The sequence below is a fragment of the Hemiscyllium ocellatum genome, chromosome 5 (assembly GCF_020745735.1).
Source record: "Hemiscyllium ocellatum isolate sHemOce1 chromosome 5, sHemOce1.pat.X.cur, whole genome shotgun sequence".
In the NCBI taxonomy this organism is placed as follows: Eukaryota; Metazoa; Chordata; class Chondrichthyes; order Orectolobiformes; family Hemiscylliidae; genus Hemiscyllium; species Hemiscyllium ocellatum.
This window is the reverse complement of record NC_083405.1, coordinates 89,417,658-89,436,927: the sequence shown is the minus strand read 5'-3', so window position 1 is coordinate 89,436,927 and position 19,270 is coordinate 89,417,658. Positions and strand designations below refer to the sequence as shown.

Genomic DNA, 19,270 nt, shown 5'->3' with positions numbered 1-19,270 from the left:
TCTCTCAGTGTCCAGAAACATAATTGTCCTCTTTCCCTGAATGTTTGTTTGAGTTCTTGTAGCTTGCTCATATGTTGAAATGTCTCAACCTTAAAAGTGTATGCATGATATTTGGCAGGGGAGGTCACGTATTCATATGAGCAGGTCTCCAATCATGATTCACCGTGAGCATAATTCTGCATTCTAAAATTTCTTGAATTCAAATGAAACTTTTTTTGACCTGAAAGCTTTCATATTCAAATTTTTGAAAATGACTTCCTAATAAACTGGATCATTTTAGCTTAGTGCTGCCAGTCTGCATAAATAAGGGCAAGAGTTGTTTTATAGGTGAGATTATAGCACCCCTACAGTGTAGAAACAGGCCCTTCAGCACAACAAGCCCACACTAACCCTCCAAAAGAGTAACTCACCCAGACCCATTCCCCCAACCCAACATTTACCCCAGACTAATGCACCTAACCTACCCATCCCTGAATACTACGGGCAATTTAGCATGGCTAATTCACCTGACCTGACATCTTTGGACTGTGAGAAGAAACTGGAGCACCTGGAAGAAATCCACACAGACACAGAGAGTCTGTGCAAACTCCACACAGATTGTCACCCAAGGCTGGAATCGAACCCTGGTGCATTGAGGCAGCAGTGCTGCCCCTATTAGAGATATTAGTGCTGTTTTTCTTAAGTTTGGAATTATTATTAGGGTAGCAAAGTGGCTCGGCAGTTAGTGCTACTGCCTCACAGCATCAGGGATCCAGGTTCGATTCCACCCTTGAGCGGCGGTTTGTGTGGTGTTTATGCATTTTCCCCATTTCTGCATGGTTCCCCGCTGGATGCTCATTTTCCTCCCACAGTCCAAAGATGTGCAGGCTAGGTGGATTAGCCATGGCAAATTCAGGGTTACAGGGATAGTGCTGGTCTGGGTGGGAATCTCTTTGGAGAGTCAGTGTTGACTCGGTGAGCTATGTGGCCTCCTTCCACACTGTAGGGATTCTATGACTGTTGATTGCAATTGCTTGCCTTGCCATATATTTTGAATATGGCATTGTATTCTGCAGTGGCTGAGACCAGACTTATTTTCCTTTGCTTCTCCTGAGATGTCTTTTTATCAGCTGCTTATTTTACTGGCCCAGACACGAGCTGAATAAACTCTTACCTTCCCATGACCTTTCTATCTTTCTGTGGTTATTTGCAGCAAGCAAGTTGATCAGCATGGGAATTTTTCTGAATAACCCAGTGCCAGTTCTGCTCTTGGATTAGGAGAAGAAAATGGATGAATCCAACTCATTGCTAGAAATACTCATGCAGCAGCTATTGTTTGGCCAGACATTTGGCCAGACTAAATGTGGAATTTGGCATCTTGACAAATATTTTCAAACTATTATTCACAATTCAGTGGTCCAAACAATAACATGCTGTCCATTATCATTGACCATACTTGGTCATTAGTATATTTGGTGCTACCTAAATTAGCTCTTTAAATCTCTTTAAAAGTACAGATCTTCATTTAAACTGAGTACAATCATATAAATTTCCTTACAAAGAGATTTATACATTTGGTGCAACTGTTTGTGCAATTATGCTTTCTCTGGAACCCAGTCTGCTCCTTTGGGAGGAATAAATAGAGGAAAGATACTGATCTTCAATGCAAGGAACTCTTGGATTGATGTATCATTCGTGCTGTACCAACTGATGGCCTAGAACTTCTGTCAGTTCAGTAATGTGACAGTTTTCATATCCTGCTACTAAGAGTCACTTTTGTGGGGACATTTTATTACTACAGCTATGTCTTCTCTTGCCATGAAATGTTCATTAGGGAGGGTGCCCTGGATTTCACTCTGAGGCTAATATAGCTTTCATGATTTGAGAGTGAGTCTTGATGGTTCTTAGGTGTGGCTGTGTGGTCACCTGCTCCCCACACACATTCTGTCAGATATCCAAACATTGGAGAGGCTAATACCCTTAATGGTAAGGTCCTGGGAAATGTTGCTGAACAAAGAGACCTTGGAGTGCAGGTTCATAGCTCCTTGAAAGTGGAGTCGCGGGTAAATAGGATAGGGAAGAAGGCGTTTGATATGCTTTCTTTTATTGGTCAGGGCATTGAGTGTTGAAGTTAGGAGGTCATGTTGCAGCTGTACAGTATGTTGGTTAGGCTACTTTTGGAATATTGTGTGCAATTCTGGTCTCCCTGCTACAAGAAGGATGTTGTGGAACTTGAAAGAGTTCAGAAAAATTAACAGGAATGTTGCCAAGATTAGAGGGTTTGAACTAAAAAGAGAGGCTGAACAGGCTGAAGCTATTTTTCCAGGAGTGGGGTGACCTTATGGAGGTTTATGGAATGATGAGGGGCATGAATAAGGTATATAGACAAGGTCTTTTCCTTGGGGTGGAGGCATTCAGAACGAGAGAGCACAGGTTTAGAGTGAGAGGGGAAAAATTTAAAAGAGACCTAAGGGGCAACTTTTTCACACAGAGGGTGGTGCATGTATGAATGAGCTGCCAGACGAAGTGGTGGAGGCTGGCACAATAACAACATTTAAAAGGCATCTAGATGAGTATATGAATAAGAAGGATTTTGAAAGATATGGGCCAAGTCCTGGCAAATGGGACAAGATTAGGTTGGGATATCTGGTTGGCATTGATGAATTGGACTGAAAGATCTGTTTCTGTGCTAAATTAAAAATCTCACAACACCAGGTTATAGTCCAACAGGTTTATTTGGAAGCACTAATTTTCGGAGCACTGCTCCTTCATTAGGTGGTTGAGGAGCAGCGCTCTGAAAGCTAGTGCTTCCAAATAAACCTGTTGGGCTATAACCTGATGTTGTGTGATTTTTAACTTAGTATGGCCCAGTCCAGCACCGACATCTCCAAATCATGTTTCTATGTTGTACATCTCTATGACTCTATCATTCTATATGTGACAATCTGGCTGGACCACACCATTACCATTGACTCCTTTTGCCAGCCCACTGACATTAGACATTCTTCATGGGGAAGTAGAACTTGGTCATGTTGAGCTCAGTGAGACTGTGTGTGATGGTCATCTGACATGAATGCCCATTGGAACTTCACATATTCAAGGAAGATGGCAGAATTCCAAAGCCTTCATCAATTACCTAAACATGCTGTTGATGGATTATCCACGAGCTGCCATCTTCAGCTTATTATCTGTCATAGCCTCAGTGCCTACATTAATACCTCAGGAACCAAAATCAGCACTATTTAAATGCTAAACTTATATGATTGTTTTACATGTAGTTCAGGCAGGGGCTGGCACATCCCAGAAATCCTGCCAACACCATTCTTCATGCAATCAACAGATCGCTCTGCTCATTTGTGTTTTGTCTTTCATTTGGTACATTCCACTCTGGTTCACTGCCTAAGGGCAAACAACCCCAACCCCAGAAGGGATTGAGTGACTACCATCTGCTCTGAAATGTTGACAAGGCTGTATGTTCCAGAATTTGAGTGTTCCTCTTAGTAAGGAGAACAAAAAATATTATTGCAGTGAAAGAATAAATAAGACAGTTTCATTGTTTGATGTGCTCACATTTATTACAAATGACAGAAGGTCATAATTAAAGACAGATAGTTCATATGAACTTGCAACTAATATGTGCCAACTTACTTCCCCAATTTTTATCTGGTCATCCTCCACAATATTGCTCCACCTGTTCAGAGACAATAGGAAATATATTTCATATGTAGTATGGTATAAAAGTATCAGATATGCACATATAGCGCATATTAGGTCTGATGATGTATGTGCAACACTTACAATCTGTAAGACTTTTATTAATTGTAGGTTTAAATGAAAATGTAAGCTGTCAGGAGGATGCAAGAAGTATTAAAGAGAATAGTTATGGATAAATAATATTTAATATTCAGTGATTCAATAACACAATGTCCATATTAAAGAAGAGAAATGGTGGAGCACATTTCAACATGAGTCAGCATGTTCACAACAGGATGGATGACAGAAAAGACAGAAAATCATATTGCATTGAAGAGCCCAGAGAATTGCCTGTTGGTTAGCATTCCACCAGTTTTTTTTTAAATTTCAGTGACATCAGGATTGAAATGTCAGGGTGGGGCACAAGATGGAGTCCAGAATTCCTGTTTTCACTTCTGTCCTTATGTGTAAAGCAATTTTAGAATTGCTCAGATGAGTCTTTTGGGTGTAGCCAAGTGAACTGCCAATTGTTTTCAGTTCTCTTATTGCGTATATTCCTATGAACATACTTAATACATTGCAGAGACTACAACAAACAGATTTATCATGCACTTCAAGTAAATAGAGAGCAACTAAAATAATCTTAAGTGATTGTTTACTTTCAAAATTTTCTGAAAGTATCAAAACTAATTTTTAAATAATGTTGTAAAATACTTGCACAATCTCCAAAGGGTTGGTCTGAATTTGAGGCCTTCAGGGTGTGAATCAAAAGGAAAATATTAAAAATGAGTTTTGAGATAGTTGATATACTTTTATATTTGGAATGGAGACACCCTGAAAACATACTGTGACTAACTGGAAGAATTTAGCTTCTGTAACGGTCTTTGTGGTGTTTTAGTAACAAAGGCGGCATTTGCTGTAATTTCTGTGGGTGTGTTGAGAAAGGATTATTATTGGCCTAACAAATATCTGCCAACCATCTTTTTGATTTCACATCAAACGCAAAGCTCAAAAACCGTTATGCTCTGATCCATTGCAAATCAGCTGCAGGAAATATAACAAACGAAAGCAGATGAGAGCACTGAGATGCTGGAACTTATGGGGGAAACCGTGTTAAACTCTTGTATTGGAATCAGATTAACCGAATAGTTATGGCAGTGCCATTAGTACAGTAGTAGTTCTTGTTTCACAAAATGTGTGTTACCAGTAGTAGGGAAGAGTGGTAAGCATTGATCATTATTAATATCTTCATTAATGAGTGCAAATTTTGACATTTGGATACAGTGGTCAACTTCCAAGCAGAAGCTCATTCAGTGACTCATAAAGCATACAGCTTTTTCCTAAGCTACGCACTAAACTGCAGGAGAAGTTCTGGCATCCTGTGCACAATATGATTTTATGGTTTCATGCTTCCAGAATTGCACAAAAGTGCTTTGTGCTCTGTTTGCACTGTTGGCTGATATTCCATGGCTTAATGAAACGCAGCAGGATAAAATCGCACAATTTGTGGCCACAGACTGGATTGGTTTGATTTTCCACTGCTTGCAGAAAAAAATGCACAGAGAAAGGATTCTTTTTCTTTCATTTCTAAATGTGTGCACAATTATATAAAACAGCCAATATGTATTCAGAGTTTTGTGTGACTAGTAAGTGTACAGCCAGTTAGCATGTTTCTCGATTTGCAAATATAAAAGTGAAAGTGTGAGTTCTGAGTTGTGTTGAACATAGTCTGTTGCAGCAGAAAGTCTTGCTTCAGTACAGCAATGAAAGCAATTCAAATTACCAAATAAAGCTATCTGTAAAAGCTGAATATAGTGAGACAGTAATTCATGACTTAACTTTTAAAGTCAAATATAAATTGAAAAAAAAATTCTTAATTGCTGACAGATTCTACTATTGGAACATCAATCTTTACAAATGAGGCAGTGACCAAATATCTTCATTAATGCATATTGAAAGACATTTTGAAAATGCACAATGCTTTTTTAGTTCAATTTAACATCAGCAGGAATCTGTTCTTAGGCTGGCATCAACAGATTTATGTGGGAATTCCCATTTCTTCTTATAAGATATGGAATTTCTAGTGTCTAATGCCACTGTACTCAGTCAGGTAAGAAAAGTTGGGACCAAGTTGATGACATCAATTATCAGAACTCCCACTTGTCTTGCCTCTCCTACATTTGAGCTGGGATTGCAAATGTTCATATATCTGGTGAAATAATGTGAACAATTTTAATATGGAACAGGATCGGTGAATGGGTGGCACTAAAGTGGGGAGTGCTCCGCAGCATGTTACCTGTGTAAGAGTGGCATGTTTAACTTTATGCCTTGTTAAGATTAAGAACTAAAATTTGTCCTGAATGGTACAGCTATTAAGTAGGCATCAGCATAAACATGTTTTCAACTTGTGCAAACACCAAGTTATGGGTTCCTGAAAGGAAAACCATTCTCAAAGTTAAACTTTAAAGTATTGTTTGCAAGCTGAAGTGCTACAGGGTTTTGAATCCTATACTACAGGACTGAAAAGATGCCATCATCCCAATTTACACCATTTCTCACAGTAGTCGTGATGTTGTAGGTTTAAAGGTTGTGACCATTAAACCTGCTTTCCCATGAGCAATACCTCTTATGTGAAGGTTGTACTCACTGAATCAAAACAGTCCACAGTGGGGTTCAGTCATATGATATTTCCAAACCATGGCCAACATTTTCATCTCATCTGAATTGGTGACATTCTGAATGTTATTATCACTTGAGCATCATTACAGTTAGATAAATTGAAAGGGTTATCTGTAATTTCAAAGACTAAATAGCTATAGGTTACTGCACATAAAGATGCCATTCAGCCCATTGTGGGGGAAGTATTAACTATGTTTCCCTATCCTTTAGGTGCTGGTTAGATAAAACTACCCAGCAGTGCAGTAATACACAAACTTATGTTATAGTAAAGTGTTCTTTTTTTTCACATAGTATGTCGGGAAGAATTCTTTGAATTGACTGGTACTTTAACCTCTCCAAACTATCCAAATGGTTACTCTCGTAACCAAGAGTGCATCTACACAATCAGTGTGGAAAACAACAAGCAAATTCTACTCAACTTTACTCACTTTGAGTTAGATGGACACCAAACTTGTACTTCTGGCTATGTTGAAGTTAGGTAAGTGTCTTTACTTGTGTTGCTCCTTAATTAAACATTTTGACATTCCAATTCCACACACTTTACAAACCTTTAAGCTATACTTTCTGCATAGATTGCAAGTGCAAGAGCATCTGTTTCAAGTGAGACTATTAAGGTTGAAATTTGTCTAACGAGGCACGTAGTTCTAGACCCAGCTCAATAATACATGCCCATGTGATTTTCATACCATAGAAAGATGGTGTGTGATGAAGTCAGTTCACTGGCTGCAGCACTTAGAAGTGATCAAGGGGAGTGGTGGTTAGTGTGTGGGGGTGGAAGAATGGTGTTGAATGCCAGATGGGCTGGTTATAAGGCCTAGGTTCCTGATGAAGGGCTTTTGTCCGAAACATTTATTTTCTTGCTCCTTGGATGCTGCCTGACCTGCTGTGCTTTTCAAGCACCACTCTAATCTGGACTCTGGTTACAAGGCCTGTTTTGGTTTCTGGAACTTCACCCTAATTGTTTTAGAAAATGTTGAGTCTTCATCCTCTCACATCTTCATCCAACTCACCCTGGTCCATCATATCTTACATGCCAATCCAATGCCAATTCATGGCCCTCAATCAACCCCAGTGGCTTTCAATTCCTCCACATGGCACACAATTCCTCCTTGTTTCATGTTGTCAGCAAAATTGGAAATATTACATTTGATTTTGTCATCCAAATAATTGATAGATATTATGAGTAGCTGGGGTCCAAATTCCTCAGTTGCTCCACTAGTCACTCCCGTCCACTCCAGCAAAGATTCTCTCTTGACTCTGTTCACTAACCAATTGTCAATCTGTGCCAACATATTATCTCCAATCCTGCGTGGTTTTTATCTTGCACACTAACCTCTTATGTGAAACTTTAATCAAAAGCTTTCTGAAGATCCAAATTCAACTAGTTCTCCCTTACCTATTCCAATAGTTACTCCAGTAGATTTGTCAAACATGGCTCCCCCTTCATGTTGACTTTGTCTTATCCCATTGGTATTTTCAAAGTTTCTGTTAACACATCCTTCAGAATAGACACTAGCATTTTACCCATGACTTATTTTAGGCCCTTTTGAATCGGCTTCCATTACCTTTACAGGCAATCACAATGACTTCCTCACTCATTATCCCATTACATTATTACCAGGATCATTGTATGTAAAATCCCGGTTTCCATAACTTTATGACACCCTTGCCTGTTTTATACTAGCCCTTTAACCATGCAGAGAATGAAGTTATAAATGTTACCTGGAATCAATAGCATTGAAACTGTCTTTCTTGCACAAGCCTCCTCTGATCATTTTTCGGTCATTATTGAACAATGCGTTAATCTGATTTTTACCATGGTATTCAACTTGATGGAATCATCAATGTCTTTTTGAACAAATGGGACAAGTAGAATAATGCCAGGGAATAATTCATGAAACAGCAACTGCACTTCGGAATGCATTTTATTTCAAAGCCTGCTCTGATTTGAGGTTATGAGTCCCTACCATGCGCTACCCACCCCCCACCCCAGTTCTATTAAAAAGTGAAGAACCTGCTGCATTTCAATAAACTACTATGATAAAAATGACTTTAAAACTGAGCATAACTATAAGAATTATTGAGTACCAAAAAAAAGTGAAAGAAAGTATTTTTTTCGAAGGGAAGATTGGTAATATTTGACTTCGGGAGCTAGACTTTCTTCGAGGAAGATTCCCCACTAAAGGTAGTTTTGATTGGATTTTCACATGCGTCCTGTATTTCATTATTATCCAAAGTCATTGTCTGATAAAGGTGTTTGCAACTCATACCCTCTCTCCATCTCAAAATTTTCACTCATGGGACAGCCCCAGAGTCTGCTCTTACAACCCTTGCTATTTGAGGTAAAGGTTCTAGAGGCGTTAAAGTTATACTACATTGACTTCAATCATTGCGCTGATGTCACACCTGCTGTAGGTTAAGACAAGGTGTTCAATTCTAGCTTTTGGATGGAACAGATATGTCTTTCCAACTGTCCCATTATGCCTGTCCAAACTTACTTGCATTTATGCAGTAAATCTGCTTGTTATCTAAGAAGAGTACTTCCTCTTCAGATACTCTTATAATGTCTATCCTGTGTCACTAACTATTAGCTGGCCCTAAGACTAGCAAAAGCAAACTATCTCCAACCAGTACCACACACTGGGAGAAGTGGCATCCACCACAAATTCACCTGGGAAAACATCCCTCTTTTGATAGTGCCTGGTCACAACCATAACTGATGTGGAATATCAGGAAAACTGTTGACTTCCCTTCAACTAACCTTGTATAGCTTTTATAAACGTTGGGGTGGGGGGATGTTGAGAAGCGATTTGACTTCAATGCTCTGAGCATTATCAGATTGTAAACTTTCAAGTATTAACTCTTTAATTTCTCACAATTATACTCAACGTTTTGAGTGTGTCAATATTCCTTTAATGTCCAGACTGGATTCTGCAAGTTTCTTCTGTGCCAGGATAGCCAGCATTTTCTATGCAAACATGACTGCTTCCATCCACAAAATGATCTCTCAGTGCAATTGCCACTCAGTACAAATGCTATCACCAAATCTCCAAAATCAAACACGACATTCTTTAAAGCTACAGTACTGAACATATTTGTATTTTATATGGTTGCATGGAATATTTAAATTGAAATTTCATTGTTGAAACTGTAAAATTTTCTTTTTTATTACTTGCTTACATTGCAGGTAATGTTGTATCAAGAATAAAAGATACTACTAAATTTTAAACCACATGAACATTTGTTAGCAAAGCATTTAATACGACACACAAAACAGCATTCATTCTTGTAAATGTATAAATATGTGTTTATTCTGTCAATTATTTGAGATCAAAGATCTCTTAACATGAAATGACTACTTACTTATTTCAGGAATGGTGGGTATGAAACCTCCCCCTTGGTTGGACAGTATTGTGGATCCAAAGCCCCGCCACCTATCATATCCCACAGCAATCGGCTATGGATTAAATTTAAATCAGATAACACTCTTCAATATCGTGTATTTAAGGCTCATTGGGATGGCACCACAACAGGTAATAGTGTCACATGATAAAACATATCAAACACTAATTTCAGATTGATCAATTTAATTTGGGCAAAGGGTATGCCTTATTTGTATGCAATTTTAATGACAAAGGGACAACACAGTGGCTCAGTGGTGAGCACTGCTGCCTCACAGCACCAGGGACCCAGGTTTGATTCCAGCCTCGGGCGTCTGTCTGTGTGGAGTTTGCATATTCTCCCTGTGTCTGCGTGGGTTTCCTCTCACAATCCAAAGATGTGCACATTAGGTGAATTGAACACGCTAAATTGCCCATAGTGTTCAGGGGTGTGTAGGTTAGGTGCATGAGTCAGGAGTAAATGTAGAGGAGTAGGTCTGGGTGGGATATTCTTCGGAGGATTGGTGTAGACTTTTTGGGCTGAAGGGCCTGTCTCCAAACAGTAGGGATTCTAATTCAAAGCAGGAAAGAATCACAAGTTTTCACAAACCTCTGGGGTAGGATGCTTCAGCATTTTGATCAAATAAGGTTACATGGAGTTTGGATGAGGTATGAACTGTCACTAATCAGCACAGATCCAGGTCTTGTTGAAAATAAGTATGGATTCTTCCTTATCTGATAAACCATGAATTAAGCTGAAGATTATGTAATGAATGAATAGCTGCAGTACTACACTACGGATGGAGACAATGTAGTTGATGGAAACTACTGAAGATGGTTGGAAATGTTGGTAATCCCATGTCCGTCGACACCTTGCCCTTTTCGATGATTTGGGAAGTGAATTTGAGAAGTGCAGTTGAGAAGCCATGGTAGCCTGCTTGCAATGCATTCTATGGAAAATCATAGTATTATGATGGAGTAGGAAGTGAATGTTTGTCTTCATTAGTAAGTGCTGATCAAGTGGACTAGCACTAACAAGCATTGAGATGTGCTATTTTTACTCATATTTCTAAAATGGTTCACAGTTATTAATGTAGTCCAGATGTGTACATATGCAGGGCACAAACTAGAGGTCAACCTGGTCAGAATGCTTACTTACTGAATCACCCAGGGCAATATCACAGAATTATTACAGTTCAGAAGGAGATCATTCAGCCCACCATATGTGGACTAACCCACCGCGCAATTAAACTGACTGGTCTGTAGTTGCTTGGCTTATCTTTGGATCTGTTTTGAACAAGGTCATAGCATTTACAATTTTTCAGTCCTCTGGCACCATCCTAGAGGATAAAGAAGATGAAAACATTATTGCCTGTGCCTCTGCAATTTCCATTCTCACTTCCCTTTATTTCTTATGCACCTCACCTAGTCCCAGTGCTTTGTCACCAAGTATAGTATCTTAATCATCGCCACAATAGGGCAATAAGACCAAGAAGGTTATGTTAGACTGGGATTCCATTATAACTAGTCTATAATTTTTACACTTCTGTAATTTCCTTGTTTGGTTTGTTCCTCAACATCCTTCTCACTAATTGGCAGACTAAAAACTGAGCAATGCAATTTCATCTTTTTTGTTCCTTAGTGATTGTGTCCTGGCATGGCCTCAGAATGAAGAGATGACCTTATAGAACTGAGATGAGGAACTTCTTTAGGTGACGAATCCATAGAACTCATTGCTGCAGAAGGCTGTGGAAACCAACTCACTGAGTGTCTTTAAGACAGAGATAAATAGTTTCTTGATTAGTAAGGGTATCAAACATGGCAGGAGAAGACAGAAGTATTGTGTCAAGAAACATGTCAACCATGATTGAATGACAGAGCAGACTCAGATGGCTGAATGACATAATTCTGCTCCGATAGTCTTTTTAAGATATTCACTTTCTCCAGCTCTGCAAAACACTCATTAATCAATAAGACGAATGGCATAAGTTTTATATTTGTTTTCTTCAGGTTGCGGTGGAACTCTTACAACATCAACAGGGAGTTTTACCTCACCCAACTATCCAATGTCATATTCACACAATGCAGAATGCTACTGGCTGATTGAAATCAATGCAGGTAGTGTGATTGAACTGCAGTTTGAACAAGTTCATTTGGACTCTAGCGCTGGATGCAATTTGGACTACCTAGCTGTACGTAAAATCTTGAAAAACTATGATATATTTAAACTAATATTTCAAGGAATTTAATACCCAGGCTGGATAAATATTGTGTGAGGTATCGAAAGTTTTTTTTAAATTCATAGATGAACGCACATTCTGAATTTTAAATAAGCAGGAAGGAGTTTATTTAAAATTATTAATTTTGTTTTTATTATTAAACATTTTAAAGGTACTTGTAAACTATTGAAGATTTTAAACATGTTGAGAGTCAAGCAGTATTTTTACAATGACTTAGACTGGTATAACTGTGCATCTTGCAGCTTGACATGCTATTGATATTACTAATTATGACTTATTTCTGCAAGTCCTGTAAAATTACAGAATTTCCCTGAGTTAATATGGGAAGAAATCAGTTTCCATTGCACAATACAAATAAATGCTGTTTTCTCCCAATGGATACACCTTTCAGAAGTGAATAAAAATACATTTCCTGATAATGGTTGGAATGGTTGCAAGGAGATTTTAGGCAGACCTAATTTGCATCCTATTTTCATAATTATATGTGAAAATGTGGATCCATACACTGATGGTGCAATGCAAAATTGCACATAAATGACATTTAAACTATTGATGGCAAGGGATTACTGGAGAAAGGTGAGAAAAGTTGTGACACTCTTTGCAATAATTGAGAAGTATCTCAACACACTAGTACTCTTTTCCAAGTGAGGGGATTAATAACTGTCCGGCAAAACTGATGGCAAACATACAAGAAAAACAGTGTCTGAACAATTCAATATCTGGTCCCTGTTTGATGGCAGCTGCATAATGTGCTTGGAAAGATGGAAACCAGTCATGGCACCATTCTAATAAATCTACATGAAGATGGAATCCAGTTTTGTCACAGTAAATGGTTACCAGGACGGACGAATGCTTCAAGGATGTTCTTAAAGCCTTCCGTGAGAAAATGCAACATACTCAGTGACATTTGGAAACCTCTAAATCAAGACTGTACAAATGGAGAGGAACTATTTACAAGATGGTGCCAACCATTTCCAGCATCTTCCATAGGTCCACTTAAAGGTTAAGCACTACCAAAGAAAGGAGCAATTGAAAACCCAAGTATATCATCTACTCACCTCTTCAAACTCCACCTGCCCCACCTGTGGCAGCATCTAACCACTTAGTCATCCCAGGATCCACAGCACCATCATCCTCAATCCCGAGGGCCTGCCCAAGTGAAGAGAAAGATTATTGTCACTACGCAAGAATACAGTTTATAAGATGAGAGGGATGACCTATCTAAAATTGTTAATATATTCCTATGGGTAATCATACAGCCCTTGGATCTTCCATGCTGCATATCTTCTTCATGCAATGCGGACATCCCTGTAGATCCACTACTAAATGTATATCGATAATCACCGGGGAAAAGTAGGATCGGAAACTCTTATAGGACTTTTCATCACGACCTAGATAACTTCTCGTGGACAATGTGCCTAATGTACCTATTGCGCTCAATGTTACCGTGATGTTACAATATTGTGCTGATTTTCGATATCACTTTGGATGTAGATAATGCAGGTACTTTAATATTTGCACATATAGGTGGCTCATGTTGCACAATGTATTTACATATTTTGGGAGATACATTATGAGCTGCCACAAAAAGATCAGATAATGTGTGATTAGATTATATTCCCTCCAGTATGGAAACAGGCCCTTCAGCCCAACAAGTTCACACCGACCCTCTGAAGAGTAATCCACCCAGACCCATTCCCCTACCCTGTATTTACTCCTGACGAATGCACGTCATACTATGGGCAATTTAGCATGGTCAATTCACCTGAGCTGCACATCTTTGGACTGTGGGAGAAACCAGAGCACGGGTGGAAATGCACACAGACACGGGGAGAATGTGCAAACTCCACACAGACAGTCGCCTGAGGCTAGAGTCAAACTGTGAAGCAGCAATGCTAACCACTGAGCCACCATGCCACCATAAGCCATTCTGGAAATGTTACATCACATTATAGAATTTATGTGATCTATTGGTATAAATATCGATCTTTGCTGTGCCCAAGAGCAGGCGAGCAGGAGGAAGGCCATTCAGCCCATCAATCCTGATCTGCCATTCATTAAGATCATGTTTTTTTCCCCAAAGTGTCCCCACATACCTCTAACTTATTGGTGTTTAGAAATTTATCACAGACTGAGCTTCCACTGAGCTTCCAAAAGATTCACAACCCTTTGATTCAAAACTTTTATTTTCATCTTATTCTGCAGTGATTTCCCCTTTAATTTATATTGTATCCCCTGGCTCTATACTCCTCAACCAGGGTAACAGCTTACCTGCATCTAGCTTGTCTACCTGTATTTTGTATGTTTTGATGAGATGACCTCTCATTCTTCAAATTTTGGAGAATATAATTGCCTAATCTCTCTTTAAAGTACAGTCTTGTCATCCTGGGGATAAGTCTCTTAAACCTTTGTTACTTTCTGTCTATGGTAATAATATCCTTCCTCAGATAAAGGTACCGAAACTGTATATACTACTTCTGGTGTAATCCAATCAAGCTTCCATATAATTGAAGCAAGATTTTACCACTCCAGCACTCAAATCCTTGTTTTGTACATTTCTCAGTGAAGACTTGTCTCGGGTGTCATTTATCTTCGACGTTAAGGGATCCTTGTTCACGTTAGCCAAATCTTTCCTTTTCACACACCATAGAAGCATTGCAAGTCCATTTTTGCAACTTGATATTCATATTCTATTCTTCCTTTCTTTTTCAGTTTCTTGGCCCTCCTTCCCCGTGTTTGAAAATGTTAACTGCTATTTCTGGCAACTTTATGTAGGCATTTACTTTTAATCTTTTGTCTTATCCTTAACTTCCTTAGTTAGTTATGGCTAACAACCTTTTTGTGAAGTTCACCCAGTTTGAAGGAATGTCTAATGGCTGCAGACAATATAAATACATTTATATGTAGCATTTTACCTTTTATGTATTTTTCCAACTCACTTCAGCCAGTTTAACCCTCATACCTTGATAATGTCTTTCATCAAAGTTAAACTGCTTGCTTCAGATTGAACTTTTTCACTTTCAAATGTAAGTGAAAATGACTATGGTCACTCATCCCTTAAGGTTATTTTACAACCAGACTGGTAATAAATGTAATGTGCGTAAATTACATAGATCACATATTTTTTTTTCTCTTCTAGATTTATGATGGAAACAATACTAATTCCCAGCTTTTGGCCAAACTGTGTGGTCATCAGATGTTAGTATCATTTCTCTCTTCCAGAAATAATATGTACATAATACTCCGAACTGATAGCTCAGTAACAGCAGGAGGATTTTTTGCTAAATATACACACAGTAAGTAACTCAATCCACAGCAAAATGGCCATGTTTTATTCATCATTATCTAAAATCAACAATGTTTCCTGTGAATATTTCAGCACAAGCTATTTCCAGTCACGAGCAATCGAAATGCTGGCCAATTCATTCCTTTTTGGCTCAGTTCAGATATTCCTCAGGATACTAACACTGAGCTGATGTTTGTGAGGGAATTAAGACTGATTGGCACATGCTCCAATGGGCCAGTTTGCTGTTTCTGGCATATCTAGAGAAGGATAAGAGAAAGAGGTATCATTTTGGATGTAACTATGTTCACACCCACAGTGTGGTGAACTTCCCAGCAACATAGTAGAGACAGATATATGCAAACATTTAAGGGATAATTGTATGGATATACTAGGGAGTGTGATTGAGACATAATTGCCTTTCCATGTTCGCTAGGTGGACTGTGGTTTTACCTATCATGCACTCTCCAGTTTAGAACACCACTGTGTTAGAAAAAACACTAATCTCACTGAATGATGCATTCAGAAATGACCTTAAACAGTTAATTCCACTCATTAAATTATTAACATGTCATCACACCTTCTAATGGAAGAATGTTTGACAAAAGCCTTAATGAGGTGAGGATCTGAGACAAATTGATGTTAGAGTTGAAGTGATTTTATTAAAATTTCATTGTATAAGTCTTTGAAAAGTTTTGTCACCTCCGCACACATTTCAGTTTTTGTTCTGTTCATTTGTGTAGTAGACCTTTTTCTGACAAGTTGTTCTCTGTAAGAGCAACCATTCTAGTTCCCCTCTCCCTGTATTTCCCTGTAGCTCTGCATGTTTTCTCTTCTCCAATAATTATCTAATTTTCTTTAAGCTTTGATTAATCTGTCTTCACCACACTCTCAGGCAGTGCATTCTAGATCCTAACCAATCACTGCATAAAGGCAATGTTTCTCATGTTGTCATTGTTTCCATTGTTAGATGTTTAACTTTCGAAGTTTGCAAATAACTAACATGTTGCTTCATTTGCAGTTTGTCAGAAAGTGATAATTGCAAATCGTAGTCAAGGGATCTTAGAAAGTACAAACTTTCCACGGCCTTATCCTTCGAAGCAAGATTGTTCCTGGACCATACAGGCAACAGCTGGGAACACCATCAACTTCACCTTCACTGCCTTCACTCTGAACTTCAAGAACTGCCAATTAGCTTGGTTAAAGGTGAGTTGGATTTGTAGTAGATAGCCATCCAGGAGATAATGGTGTCGCAGTAATGTCACTGGACCAGTAATCCAGGCTTATGCATATGGGGATTGTGTTTAAAAACAGCTGCTGGAATTTGAATTCTGTTGATATTATATGGAATATGACATCAGTCTCAGTAATGGCGGCCATGACAATGCTTATCTAATTCATCTAGTTGGTTGTTACCAAGGGCAGGACTTCCTTTCACTGAGGAACAGAGTTCCCATTCCTCTGTTAACCTGGGGAAATGTGACCACCCTTAGAAAGAAAAACATCTCAGGCATTTGTCTGATCTCAACCACCCTATCAGGTGTGCCTTTGCAGGGTTTACAGCTGAGTCAAAGCCACAGTCTGTCCTGCTCTCTGATTGACTCCCATTCCCTGTATATGGTGTTTGTCTCCTGATAAATCCCGATTGTTTTTCCCATGGCTTCCAGCAGTTGGCGTGGCTGTGCTTTACTCTTCAGCAATGAAAGCAACCTGGTTTCTTAACCACACCTGTTATCTCAATGCCACACTTTCTGAGGAGGGCTCCCGGGATTTCCCTCTTTCACATCTGAGGTTTTTTTCAATCACTCTTGCCACCCCTTATCCTTTCAGGTTGGTTTGGGAGTTTTCTTCCAGGACAAGCGCTAATGACTCAGCTCATAATCAGTGAGAGTAGCAACTCACCTTGACCAAGTCTCAATCCGATTGGGGAGGATATGAAGTTTTTGAACTTGTCAAAAAGAATTAGTTGACAGAGGTTTTCATAAATAGCTTCTGTCTTAAGAGCCCACTGATCAAAATGAAGCTATTTAAGCTTTTCAAGTTTCAAGCCTTCTCCCAGGAGTAGGCAATTTCAGATGGTTACATTAACTGATGTGCACTTCCATTTGTCGTTTTTTTTTAACTGCTTTGAGATCAAGTGCACATTCCTCAGATAAGAAGCAGTAAACTTTGGACACTTTCCCCAAGTCCTTACTCTACAGTAATATAGATCAATATTGGGCTGGCTGCTTTAGCTGCTGTGATACTTACTTAAGAAAAGATTTTATAAGACTTCCATCTCTGCCTCCTCAAACTTAGGAATCAAATCAGAAAACTGAGTTGATCCCACCCTCAAGTCTGAGACAACAATGTCTGATAGAGTCATAGAGTTATACAGCAAGGAAACAAACCCTTCAGTCTAACTCATCCATGCTGACTAGATGTCCTAAACTGAATAAGTCACACTTGCCAGCATTTCTAAAACCTTCCTATTCAGTTACACACCCATCTGCCTTTTAAGTGTTGTAATTGTACCTGCCTCCAACACCTCCTCTGGCAGCTCATTTCATACACGCCACCCTCTGCAAGAAAATGTTGCTCCTCAGATCCCTTTTAAATCTTTCCCCTCTCACCTCAAACCTATGCCCTCTGGTTTTGGACTCCTCTATCCCGGGGAAATAGGTTGGCTGTTCACCCTATCTATGCCCCTCATGATTTAATAAACTTCTATAAAGTTGCCCCTCAGCCTCTGATTCTCCAGGGGAAACAGCCCCAGCCTATTCAGCTATTGCCCAAACTCTCCAATCCTGGCAACATCCTTATAGATCTTTTCTGAACCCTTTCAAGTTTAACACATTTTTCCTATAGCGGGGAGACCAGAATTGAACACTATATTCTAAAATTGGCCTAACCAATGTCCCATACAGCCGCAATATGGCATCCCAACTCCTATACTCAATGCACTGACTAATGAAGACAAGTATACCAAACCCTTGGCTCCACTCTCAAGGAACTATCAACCCGTACCCCTAGGTCTCTTTGTTCATGGTCTCTTTGTTCTCTTTGTTCGATGTCTTCATGGGACACCGTAGGGTTCCCTTTCCTCAGTTCATGTTGACCTAAGTTAATTTCCTTATCTTCCCACTTTTCCCTGAATTTCTCTCTCTTCCCTTCTTGTTCTTCTTCACTAGTTCTCTCTCTCTTTTCTTGATCTGTCTGTTTCCTTTTCCTTTCTCTGAACTTCTAATTTCTGTTACTCCAGTGTTAACCTCGTGACCATTATTATATCAATTTCATTGTTCTTGGTTTCTACCTTTAAACAATTGGCAAATTCTGCTGAAATTTCATGTTTTCTGGCAAGAGCCTAATTCTTAGCTAAATCTTTTAATTATTTGAGAGACAGAATATTTGCATCCTCAAAAGTAACTTCTCATAATTTTTCAAGGAACTTGCTAACATCAAATGCATACATACCTATATTGTATCAGTGCATGAAAATGGTTTTAAAGTGAGAACTTAATCACTCTAATTCTTTTGAGTTGTCTGTGTGTTTAACTCATGGTGTAAGCCCTCAATTTCTACTTATCTGACTCTGGGCGAGGTTCCCTAATTCGTTATGGTTCCAGATAGGATACCCTTAAACTATGACCAGATGAGGAGAAATTAATTGACTTGTTTTGTCATCTATCCCCTCAGTTGTTTGCACCAGTGATCCTTTCCCTTGTGTGTCAGTTTTTTCATGAGGAGGTGATGGCCTGACCGTATTATTGCTGAACAGTTAATCAGGGCCAAGATAATATTCTGGTGACTCGATTCAAACCCCAGCATGGCAGATACTGGAATTCCCTTAAATAACAACTTGAAATTGAAAGTGTAATGATGATCACGAATCCTATGTCAATTGTTGGAAAAACCCATTTGATTCACTAATGTCCTTTCAGGAAGGAAACTACCATCGTTACCTAGCCTACAGACTCACAACAATATGGTTGACTTAACTGTCCTCTGAACAATTGAGAATTAGCAGTAAATGCTGG

At 39.0% G+C, this 19,270-nt stretch overlaps 1 protein-coding gene across 1 annotated transcript in view; it reads left to right on the top strand.

Moving 5' to 3' along the window:
- cubn (cubilin (intrinsic factor-cobalamin receptor)) overlaps positions 1-19,270 on the top strand; it is a 301,424-nt gene that overhangs the window by 80,053 nt on the left and 202,101 nt on the right. Inside the window, exons 19-23 of the mRNA XM_060825705.1 lie at positions 6,643-6,829; positions 9,724-9,884; positions 11,742-11,923; positions 15,111-15,267; positions 16,276-16,460. Of these exons, the coding sequence (XP_060681688.1) occupies positions 6,643-6,829; positions 9,724-9,884; positions 11,742-11,923; positions 15,111-15,267; positions 16,276-16,460 (872 nt within the window). The remainder of the gene's footprint in view (positions 1-6,642; positions 6,830-9,723; positions 9,885-11,741; positions 11,924-15,110; positions 15,268-16,275; positions 16,461-19,270) is intronic.